At 43.8% G+C, this 12,407-nt stretch overlaps 1 protein-coding gene across 1 annotated transcript in view; it reads left to right on the top strand.

The window, feature by feature from the left end:
- Positions 1 to 12,197, top strand: part of WDFY1 (WD repeat and FYVE domain containing 1) — a 48,068-nt gene extending 35,871 nt beyond the window's left edge. Inside the window, exons 9-12 of the mRNA XM_080933043.1 lie at positions 4,484 to 4,585; positions 6,776 to 6,906; positions 8,028 to 8,136; positions 9,042 to 12,197. Coding sequence (XP_080789169.1) covers positions 4,484 to 4,585; positions 6,776 to 6,906; positions 8,028 to 8,136; positions 9,042 to 9,101 — 402 coding nt within the window. The 3' untranslated portion in view covers positions 9,102 to 12,197. The remainder of the gene's footprint in view (positions 1 to 4,483; positions 4,586 to 6,775; positions 6,907 to 8,027; positions 8,137 to 9,041) is intronic.
- The last annotated feature ends 210 nt before the right edge of the window (positions 12,198 to 12,407 follow it).

The following is a 12,407-nucleotide window of genomic DNA, read 5'->3' as shown; positions in this document are numbered from 1 at the left end:
ATTTGTGTGAGCTCCTGAGGTAGGGACTCATGGGAAGCACTTTGCTGACTCAGCCTTTCCAGCCTTCTCTGCTGTGCCATATTGTGTCCTAGGTGAGAGTGTCTGGTACTGTTGAACAGATAGGCAGCATTCAGGTTGAATATCAGCTTGGAGGACTCTTTGCAACTAACAGCCTTCTAGCTTATCCACAGATTTGGACTCCTGGAGGTCTTGCACAGTATTCATGTACCTCCAGAGCATTACAGCTTGGAAGCCCTGAGAAGGATGTCACAGGGCAAACATAGCCAGGCGGCTGTTGTCATGGGGAAAATGCACCTCTGTCCTCTGCTTTCATTTTGTACTGGGCTATCTTCCACTGAGTCTAAACAGATACATTTTTCTTTAAAGGCAATCTGATTTTTAAATTTCTTTGAGCCACTAAGTAGTGTGGATAAGTCTACATATGGGTTTTAGTCTCTGAATATCTAGTTCCTTTTCTATAAAGTGAAATCATTGCTTAAGAGGATATCTAAGGTGCTTCCATTTCTTTAGAGTTTGTCTGCTCTTTTGAGTGACACCACAGTGACTCTGCTTGACCTTGTCATCATGAGGTTCTTCAATTATTCATCCCATGCAAATTTCTGAAAATAGATCTGGTAGAGGGATGTGTACATCCATAATCCATAGGCTTTTTATAGCTCTCATCAGATGGCTTCCAGGAAGGATCTCCTGCTCGTCTCTGCTGCCACCTGTGAGGTCTGTCTTTGCTCAGTGACATCGATGGCTCGTAATGGTGATAGCAGAAGTGGATGCAAAGGACAACAGATGGTAAAGACAGGTCCACTCCAGAAACACTTACAGGGTGGCCATACTGTCTGACAACGCACACACACACGCGTGTGCGCGCGCACACACACACACACACACACACACACACACACACTCATATGCACATGTAGAGGCCAAGGGATGACATCAAGTGCCCTGATCTATCTTCCCTATCTTCTTTGCTTTCTCCCTTGAGAATGATCTCTCACTGAACCTAGAATTCACAGATTTTGGCTAGGCTGGCTGGACAGCAAATCCAAGCAACCCTGTCTCTCTCTCTTGACCACCCCTCACTGGAGTGTAGTGTGTAACTGTGTCTGTCATTAATGAGAGAGCTGTGGATCTGAATTCAGGTTCTCTTGCTCGCACAGTAAGGCTCCTACCTACTTCTGGTGAATGAGTTTTTCTTCCTTTCCCTTCCCTTCCCTCTTCTTCCATTCCCTCTCCTCCCCTTTCCTTCCCTTCCCTTTCCTTGCATTGTAACAGAATGTGTTACATGGTGTCATATGTATTCCCTGTACTGTCTGTAGTCATTGTGTGGTTAAGTGTGCCCTCTGTGCCACCACAGTGGGTGCTGTTAATCCAAAGCTCACCTACAAGTTTCTGTGCATGGCTCTACTTTGTGTTTCATCATAGTATCTACACTTCTCACTGAATAAACTTTAGTTTTTAATATGTATCATAAGTACTGATCAAGAGGTTTAGTTTGTAGAAAACAGATTTTAGCTTTTTACCCACAAGAAACTGGCCATTCCATAAAGAAAACAGAAGTCCTCATAACTGATAAAATGTGCTGCCTAATTCAAAGGTATACTAATTAGCTGGTTTCCTGGCAGCTTTGTATGGCAAGCCGAACAGGAAACTCTGGTTACACGGCTGCTGATTAACTTTTGGTTTTATACATTCTAAAACTCTTTTGGAGTGGTGTGTTGCCCCTCATACTTAGTTCCAGCTCTGTACTGCTGCATGATGGGACTTTCCTTGCAGAGGTCTGCTAGGACTGTTCTTTGTTCCTCCAGCTCTAGCTATACATACCAGGAATGGCTGGTGTGCTGCTCTGTTTCCTGGGTCTGTCGTTCCCCAGTCTTACTCTGAGAGAGCAGAGATGTGAGCGGGAGGATGCTCTCATGGCTTCATTCACTGTGCTTTCATGACACCTTTGTTATCCTTCGTACATTCTTTCAGAAAATGCAGTCAGAAAGTGGGATCTCTGGCAGGGTCAGACCTCATAGACAGGGCTGCTCACCTTTGCATCACATTTCCCCAGCTAGGAAAAGTGAGTATCTACTCATTTTGATATAATTTGCTCCCTACTCCCTTAGAGAGATGACTAACAGGAAGTCATTTCTGCCACACAGGAAGCACTTTTATAGACAGGACTATATATTTCTTTTCTTACATGCACAATTACAGTTCACCATTATGTAATTTGAAGAAAGGGAAAGATAGACCAGCCTTGTGGATTTCCTGTGGTCTTCAGCTTCTGTCTTACTGTAGATAGTTGCTCCAGGCTGTAAGCCACAGTTTCTTTGCCTGAACAATGGCAGTAGTGATGCTCTGGACCCCTGTGCTTGCTGCGTAGATTCGGTTGTTTAAGCACATGAAGCACTGTGTGCGGCTGGGACTTAAGGCACCTTTGTACATCAGGTACCATTGAGAACACTTACACATTAATATCCTCTTAGTCCCACGGCCTTACAGGGACTGTACCAGACAAGGAAGTGGGGGACACAGCTACAAAGTGGGAAAGCTAGGCTAGCATGTTTGGGATCTGACCCCGAGGCTGAGCTATTGGAACCACTCTGTGAGAAAGAAATGGAGAATTCAAACTGAGTTACTTGGGAATCAGTTGACAGGTTGCTTGACTTGCATGTGAAAGGGATGTCCAGGGAACTAAACAGCTCTTCAAATGCTCAGCCTTCCTAAGGGATGGCATTTAGAGGAAAATGTCCAAACTGCACATGCTTTCCTTGTGCCTGCACACCACTGCTTAACTCTTAAGATTGAGGCTACCTGGTCTAGAGAGTGAGTTACAGGACAGCCAGGGCTACACAGAAAACCCATCTTAGAAAGAGAGGGAGGGAGGGAGACACTTTTGTCGTTAATTGACAAATTGGCAGTTTGTGGCTAAGGAGAATGACAGTTCAGCATGGTAACTAAAGCAGGTTTCTGGAGCCCATGAACAGTTGAAGTCTCTCATCAAAGCTCCTTCCACACTCAGGAAGAAAACTGAACACTGACTTTCCTGTAGCTTTCATGTGCATTTGTCCTGCTGTAACGGCTCTACACACAAGTCTCACTGGATTTGGAGACAGCTGTCGTGATGAAGCCGATGCTGACTGCACCCACAGCTGCAGGACCTGCACTTGGCTTACATTAGATGTAACACCTGCATATCTTCCCTGTTCTGCTCTGCTTCCCAGAGGAACACTGTTTCCAGGCCGTGTCCCCAAACCTTACCCACACCACTATCACCTCTGCTGGTCTTGCAGACAGACGTTCTTCCGTGTCCGGGTGAGGACATGCACACATCTGTCCATCATTCTCGGGCTTCCCCTCTTGATCCCAGCATCTAGAGACCGTCCTGTCTCAGCTGCCTCTGGGTATCTCTGTGTGCCTTACCCTTCCTAAAGGCTGTTGTACATAGAAACATTTTAGTGGCATGTCTAAAATAAGAACTAGGGAGGCCCAGAGTTTTGAAGAAGTAGGAAGAAAGCTGTAAAAAGCAACCTGACTGAGGTCAACTTTCTCTAGAGTATCACTGATCACTGCCTCTTTCTCCCAGAAGCTACATGGCTCAGGACTTGTGATTCTCTTCCTTTTCTTGGGTGGTAGGTAACATTAGGATCAAGACAATGGTTTTTTTATTCCATGATCTCTGGATTCACTTATAGAAAATAGACATCCCTATCATTCTTGTTTTGCCCCTGTATCATCAAATGCTGAAACACTTTAAAAATTTTGTCTTACAACCAAGTTCTCTCTCTTTTGGTTTGTTTGTTTAGAGAAGTGTTTGCTACATTCCTAATAAGTGTCTTTGACACTTGGATTTCTGTTTCAACAGAAATGCACTTAGAAGGGCTGTGTGGCAGGTGGTGGTATGTGAAGATAACAGTGTGGTCACTGTGGGGGAAGAGAACAGCAAAGCTCACTGCTCGGTGGCAGGAGGAGTGGACCTGCTCCTGAGGACTGGGCAGAGTGGGAGGAGGTGTGAGTCTATCCGCATGATGCCCAAACAGAGCAATGATAACTTTAGTATAAAAAAAGAAATATATAAGCTATATTAAAGGTTCTAATTATTCTCTTCTTTGTAGGTTACAAATTGTACAGCCCTATAAGCATTGCTTAAATCATCTCAGCCAAAGCAGAAGCATGAGTGGAGGGCGGTGGTGCATCCCTGTAATTGTAGCACTTGAGAGGCTGAGGCAGGAGGGTTGCTGCAAGTTTCAGGCCAGCCAGACTATGTAGTGAGACCATCTCTTAAAAGCAGCCAACCGTGTAAAAACAACAACAGAGAACCTAAACACCATGGTATTGATCATGGGAACCTCAGCTAAGATACATTGTGGAAATTAAAAGAAACATCAACTCCAGAAGGTTTTAGAACTCTGTGCTAATGTCTGAAATGCTAATGTAGACACACTGATGTTGCCTTTGCCTTCCTGCTGCCCCCCAGGCCCCTCAGTGGTTAGAAAGCGATTCCTGTCAGAAGTGTGAGCAGCCCTTTTTCTGGAATATAAAACAGATGTGGGACACGAAGACTCTGGGGCTGAGGCAGGTAAGTAGCCAGTGTTTATTCCTTCTGGAAGAATTTTGTATCTTACCATTTTTATCGCTAATTCGAATTTTAGAAATGTGGTTACTCTGTTGTTTTACATCACTGTCATGTGACTGATAGTGTGGCCTGTGCTGGGGCCTGTGACCTCGTTCCTCACTGCTCCTCACTGCTCCCCACTGCTCCTCACTGTTCCTCACTGCTCCCCACTGCTCCCCACTGCTCCCCACTGCTCCTCACTGTTCCTCACTGCTCCCCACTGCTCCCCACTGCTCCCCACTGCTCCCCACTGTTCCTCACTGCTCCCCACTGCTCCCCACTGCTCCCCACTGCTCCCCACTGCTCCTCACTGTTCCTCACTGCTCCCCACTGCTCCCCACTGCTCCCCACTGCTCCTCACTGTTCCTCACTGCTCCCCACTGCTCCCCACTGCTCTACTGCTCCCCACTGCTCCTCACTGTTCCCCACTGCTCCTCACTGCTCCCCACTGCTCCTCACTGCTCCCCACTGCTCCCCACTGCTCCTCACTGCTCTACTGCTCCCCACTGCTCCTCACTGCTCCCCACTGCTCCCCACTGCTCCCCACTGCTCCCCACTGCTCCTCACTGCTCCTCACAGCTCCACTGCTCCCCACTGCTCCTCACAGCTCCCCACTGCTCCCCACTGCTCCTCACTGCTCCTCACTGCTTGTTCTGTACTGGACAACTCGGGTGCCTGGAGAAGCTGCAGAATCCCTTGTTAAACTGCAGAACTTGCTTGCATTTAGGACTATTACCTATTAAAGTTAGTGTTTTATAGTAGACAAGAATTAAATAAATGAGGAAATTTAGTGATATTCCTTAAGCCTTTACTAACAAGTAAGTGACAGTCCTCTCCACACTACCTGTTGCTTTCTTTCTTTTTCTTTTTCTTTCTTTCTTTCTTTCTTTCTTTCTTTCTTTCTTTCTTTCTTCCTTTCTTTCTTTCTTTTAAGATTTATTTATTTAAGGTATATGAGTACACTGTAGCTGTCTTCAGACACACCAGAAGAGGACATCAGATCTCATTACAGATGGTTGTGAGCCACTATGTGGATGGTGGGATTTGAAGTCAGTGGAAGAACAGTCAGTGCTCTTAACCATTGAGCCATCTCTCCAGCCCCCCAAGATGCTTTCTGCCCCTGTGACTATGAACTCATTCCGAGTTGGGCCTGTGTAATATAGCTGGACCATTTTCATTAACACTTTCTCAAATCTCTTACTTGTTTTTTAACTGAGAAACTTGCTCCCACTATCCTGTTTCTGGGTTACTGATAGCACTGGGTTCTCATTCAATGCCTAAGTCTTGCAGTGAAATGTATCTAGATGAGCATGAATTTGGGGGGCTAAGTGAGAGAGTAGTGATTGTTCACCGTTGGTGAGGGATTAGGGTTCACGTGTGTTACTGACTGCTTTCACTCAAAGACCTGCTCCTCAGTAAGATCCCATCCAGACTGAGAGCCAGTGCTGGGCTTCTTTTCTTTCTTATTACCCTGAAATGCTCTGGAACAGCCGATTTGGAGTGATGCTTGCGTATCAGTGAACACACATTATAGTTGGTGAAGTATTCCTTCTAAAGAAAACACCAAAGAGCGAATTTTACTCTTCTGTATTAATAATTAATAGGAGAGAGAGAAATGGATGGATGGATGGATAGATAGACAGATAGATAGATAGATAGATAGATAGATAGATAGATAGATAGATAGATAGATAGGCAGGCACTAAAGGGTTGGTGGTTAAAGTCTGTTATACTCAGTAGTAATAATCGGAGTGTTCTGGAAAGTTCTGGAGCTTATTTCATGAATCAGAGTTTGAAAAGCCAAAAGAACATTATACCTCCATGAGGACTATTTAAAACTTACTTTAAATTTTTTTCTTTGAAGGAGGAATAGATTTTTCTTGCCAGAATCTCTAGTGATCAGGTTCCTAAGAGAGCTCAAGTTTGGCTTGAATACTGTTGCCCTTTGTGGACCAGACAGTATGGAACAACAGACACAGCTATTGTCCAGCAAGCAAGGACAAGGGTCTTTATTTGAAGACCCTTACCTATTTGGAAAACTGTGTGTCCCAAGTGTCAGTGATGATGCAGTGGATCTTGGAGTATATCAGACACATTCTCCCTGCTTTACATGAACGCAAGGCTAACTCGTCTCTCTCTCTGTCACCCTGGAAGCATCACTGCAGGAAGTGTGGGCAGGCCGTCTGTGGGAAGTGCAGCAGCAAGAGGTCCAGTTACCCTGTCATGGGCTTTGAGTTCCAGGTTCGAGTTTGTGATTCCTGTTATGACTCCATCAAAGATGAGGAGTGAGTGCTTGCTGGTCTTTGTCTTACTGCATACTGCCCTCTTCTGTCTGATGGGCATCTAAATATGGATAGCCCAAGAGGGTTCTAGAGAGATTTCTACCCATACACTTATCTCTTTGGAATGTCTTTTGGAATGTTTATTTGTTTGTTTTTAATTACATTTATTTGTGGGTGGGTTGGGCTTGTATGTGTCACATCTTGGGTGTGGAGGTTCAAAGAGAACTTGTGGAATCTCCCCTTCTACCATATGGATCTTAGGATCAGAGTGGTGGACAAGTGCCTTACCTTGTCCAGCCATCTCGTCAAGACACATAAACCATTTCTAAAGAGAAATTTCTGTCCTAGCTTTGTGACACTCTGGGCCACTACTGTTTCTCTCAAGTTGCTTCATAGCTGGGACAGACTTTTTTCTGAGTAGGAATGAGTGTCGCTAGGAGTAGTCCAGCAGCTGTCAGGCCCATCTCCCGGGGCTCTGTAAAGATGTATCCCTGTGTACGTGGGCAGCCGTAACGGAGCTGGCTGACCTTTTTCCACTAAGTTACTCATGCCAACTTAGTTACAGGGAAGACTGGAAAACTTTGCTTCAGATGGTCTTAGATGACCTCATCAGACGTTTTCTGATGTGGGCACGTCCTTTAAGAGAAAACCACCATTATTGTTCCTTTCTCCCGAGCTATAGCTGCAGTAGCAGAGGCCTCTGTCCCCACCCATCATGGGTAGTGAGCTGCACCGTAGCTCTGATGGTGGCAGATGCTCGCTGGAGTCACGGACGTCTACTAATGGTCGTTGCTCATAGACTCCTCCAGAGCCATAGGTTCCTTAGTGCTGTAGGTTCGTGTTTTTATGTTTGTGTTCCAGGCTTTCCAGTGAAAATAATAAATTGTTTTTATGCTGAGTGACTTCACTTTTTCGAGGTCTTAACTTTGGGACCAAAGCCTCTACTGTTAGAATCTTTTGTTATCTTGCTTTCTGTACCCTTTTAATTATAAAACCATTGCTATATTTTTTGAAGATAATGTTAACACCATTATTGTGTGTAAGCCACCTGCATTGCTAAAGGATTGCTTCCCTCTTAGACCTGGGGACAGTCGGTACATCTCAACTGTCTTTCTCTTTGTTAGCCGGACTTCTCTAGCAACATTTCATGAAGGAAAACATAACATTTCCCATATGTCCATGGACATCGCGAGGGGACTGATGGTGACCTGTGGGACAGATCGTGTTGTAAAGGTAAGCTGGCCTGTTTGCATCTCAGCTGAGACAGAGCTATCCTCACGCTATGAATGGGCTTCAAGCCATTTCTAATACCTTTGCCATTTGCCTTTGCTTTTTATCATCGATGAATTGCCTGTTCAAAGTCCTGAATGACAAAACAGATGTTTGTGATTTTCTAGCCCTGATGGGGATTCACTGTGGGGGTTTGGTCATGATAGTGAGGGCCAGGTATCTCTTGGAACCTGTGGATTCTGAGCTGGCCTGAGGGTTCCCTCTCCCATCTGTCTTGAGTCTTTGTTAGTCTTTGTCTGTAGCCTTTCCTTTTTTTCTTGACTAATGTTCCTTTACATCCTATCCTATTTGTGAGAAATAATCACATTTTTTAGTTAAATCCCTACATCATAAACAGAAGTTGAAAGTAAATGTTTTATACTTAGTTGAATTGTGAAACACATAGTTTATATTCTTTTTTTTAAAATTATTTTATTTACTATATAAAAGTACACTGTAGCTATCTTCAGACACACCAGAAGAGGGCATTGGATCCCATTACAGATGGTTGTGAGCCACCGTGTGGTTGCTGAGATTTGAACACAGGACCTCTGGAAGAGCCGTCAGTGCTCTTAACTACTGAGCCATCTCTCCAGCCCATAGTTTGTATTCTTATACATTATAGTAAAACATTGTTTTTAGGATTCAAAATGCTACCTAGAAGTGTTTGTTGTTGTATTTTGGGAGGAGGGGGGTGTTTTGTTTTCAATGTAGTCAGTAAACTACATTGCTTTCTTTATTTATAAGTCCTAAGGAGGTTTTCTAGCCAAAAAAAAAAAAAAAAAAAAAAAAAGCAAAAAGCTGTCAGTACTGACTGTTGACATTAGACTCCATGGTAAGTGTTCCTTCTCCGTATGCCTTCCTTGTAGATATGGGATATGACTCCTGTGGTGGGCTGCAGCCTGGCAACTGGATTTTCTCCACACTGATCCTGGAGCTGGATGATGTCTGTCACACGTCAGGCACAGCAACATCCATGAACCGAAACCCTTCATGTAGCTCAACAGCCGCTGTCGTGTAAATGAACAGTAGCCACCTACAAAAACAAATCAATATTTTTAAAAAGAAAAAATATATATAAAGGTGTGTTTTGGGGTATTTGTAGAAGCTATCTTCAAGGACAAACACCTAAAAGGTCTGTCCATAATGGTCTCCAAAGGCATGGAATTTCCTCAGTAAAACTGCCTCATGAGCATTGAACCAATGGTTAAGAGGGAACAGCCAGCAAATGAAGGGTTTAGAAGGAAAATGTTTGAACAAAAAGGTCAGTGCTTAGAACTTCTTAAATGCAAACCCATGAGCACACATGGAGAGCCCCTGTGCCCCTGAAAGCACTCCAGTATGCAGTCAGGAGTTGGGGGAAGAGTCTGTTTTCCTTCAGGGGAGGTGGCAGATGTAAGAAGCCTAAGCTTGCCATACAATGTTTTCTACACCAAGTTGCTGAAAAACTTCTTCAAGATACCTGTTCTGTCAGGTCATGTCCTAATTTGCTCTTGGGTTTGGCTCACTGCAGTTGTTTCTGTCCCAGCCAGTGTCCCATGGGTGAACCTTTATAGTTGTCATATAACAAGACAGCACATATTCATCTCTTTCTCCCAAACCTGCTCTGTGGACAAAGCTTTCTTTTATGGTGCTGTTGTACAAGCCTTCTGACATTTTTTTCTTTGAGCTAGTCATGACCATGGCAGACTTTTACGGGTGCCAGCCACCTGCTCCATGGAGTGGCTGGCACAGCCTAGTCTTGTTAAGTGATACATTTGTGTGCAGTCCCAAGACTGCCCTTGTGATACGGTAGCAATTTATGCCCCCTCAGAAGAGGGACCCTGGAGCTTTTATATTATGTTGTAGCTGTGACCAGTGTTACTCATGTGACATAGGAATAAATTGGTGGCCCATTGCTGAAACCATCAGTCAGGTCTTGTACAGTAATCCTTAACTCATGATCACTTTCATAACATTTAGAAAAGATGTATGAAATGTGTTGTCCAATCTTTGACCAGATTACCTGGAGATATTTCGTATGTTTGTGTTGAAGAGAGTAGCACGTGAACTATCCAGTAGAACCGTGGAGCCTACTGCTTCCCAGGAGGAACGGATCCATAGTGAATACCCACAGCATCCATGGGTTCTTGCTAACGGGTATCAGTTTAAAATCTCACTGTGTTGGATTACATCAAGGTCAGGGCCATTCTGCCAGATAGGACTAAGGTTTTGTCACTTTCTCAGCATGGCTTACAAGGAGGGAAAAATTCATAACAGGCAATAAAGCTATGATGCCCCAATGGACAAGGCACAAATACCAGGGGAAAGGAAGGCAGCCAGGCACAATGGGCTCTATGTTTGTGAGAGCTCTTGTCTTCAGAAATAGGACCAAAGGGTTTTGTTTTACCACTCGAACTGATGATCCTTCACCGATTTTCCTTACACTATACGAGATGTGTATTGCTGGAGTGCTTTGGACAAGAGAGTGGGTGATGTCTCTCAACCACAAGGTAGAATCCTCCCCTTACCCTGTTCATTTTAGCTCAGCCTATGGTTCTTCCCGTGCAAGGGAAATAGACCATGGCGGAGTCATCGCCCTGTGGAATAGTGCTGAGCTGCACGTGGTTTTGTGCTGAGCCATGCGTGGCTTTATTTTCCTAAAAGCATCTGTAAAATGTGACTTTTGGATATCTGTGGTAGATTAAACTGAAGTCTCTCTCTGTCTCTGTCTCTGTCTCTGTCTCTGTCTCTCTCTCTCTCTCTCTCTCTCTCTCTCTCTCTCTCCATCCCTCCCTCCCTCCCTCTCCCTCTCGCCTCCTGATGTAAAAGCCCATGCCTCATAGAGAGCATGTAGTTGGTTTGAGCCTTCTAAGGGGCTGGTAGAAATCAGTGGGGACATTCTATTTAAGGAAGAATTAGGGGAAGAGCTGTCTGAATGCACTTGGCTCCTCACTTGAGCCTGTGTCACATGTCTTTTCAAAACGTGCATGCCAGGCTCCCCTTACGTGTCACATGTCAGATAGCAAAGGGGGTCATACTTTTTATAGAGAGTAAAGACTTATTCTCAAGTTTACTGACTGAAGAGACAAAGCTTTTTGCCTTATTTGGACTCTGTTACTAAACAGATCACTTAAGAGAGTTCCTCACATAACAGCTACTGTCAGCTCCTTCCAGAATTCTCAAGCAAATTTGTACAGACAAGAAACAAAAAGTAGAGGATGTTAGACAAGAGTCTTGGACTTAGATCTAGTATGTAATAAAATGATCCCAAGTCTTCATTTTCAACAAGGTCTTTAACGGTCCTTTATTAGTTGGTACTAGTGATAGCAATAGGTCTGTACATTGGTAGAAACCACTTTTGTTCACCAGACTGTAATGTTTACTGTGTCCCAGGCTTAACCTGCTGCCCAGTGGACAGCAATAGCCACTGTTGCTGTAGACTATTGCTTTGTTCTCCCGCACAGTGATTTGGTCTGTTAACATCTGTATTTATTAAACTGTCAAAATTGATAAATAGGATAGTGGCTCAGACCCAAGAAGATATTTTTGAAAATCAGGGTTTCATTAAAAATACTTTCTAATATCTCCTAAATGACAAGAATCAAGTTACTGTTAGTGAAAATGATCTGCTCATTGTAAATGGGAGGCTTAACAAATAAGTAATACATGCTAATTTCTGTAAGTGTCTGTTGCTTAATTGTTAATTGTGAGCAGATTATTGAATGCCTCGTCTATTTTCTGCAGTTTAGTACACAATAACTCTTTGAGTAAGTTGAAGTTTAATTGTGCAGTAAATTTCTATCAGAGAACAATTTAAAATGTTTTACTCTGTAGCCTTTTTTTTTTTTTTAACTTGGGAAGCAAAAGGTAACATCAAGTAATTCAATTTGTCCTTATACAGCTGTGTTTCCATAGAGTAGGGTACCCTGTGTATCCTAGAGACACTGCAAAGTTTTGATTTTTCTACTTGTGGGTTCCATTTTTGTGGGGCTGTCTTTTCTTTTGGTTTTTGTTTTGAGAATACACATATAATAAAATATCCCTTGCTTGTCCCTTCGTTTGTGTTGTTTTGTTTGCTGTGGACAGAGCTCAGGACATGTCTGTGTTTGTGTCACAGTTTTTTGGCATCCTGTGTGCTCTGTGCAAGTTACCTGCATTCTCTTTTTGAATTCTAGCATCACCCTTCAAGTTCATATCCATTTGCATTGTACAGATGACAGAATGAAGAGTCTATGTCTGTCTGTCCATGTGTC

This window comes from Micromys minutus, assembly GCF_963924665.1.
Source record: "Micromys minutus genome assembly, chromosome: 19".
In the NCBI taxonomy this organism is placed as follows: Eukaryota; Metazoa; Chordata; class Mammalia; order Rodentia; family Muridae; genus Micromys; species Micromys minutus.
Note: the sequence above shows the minus strand (reverse complement) of the source record. Positions and strands in the feature narration are given on the sequence as shown.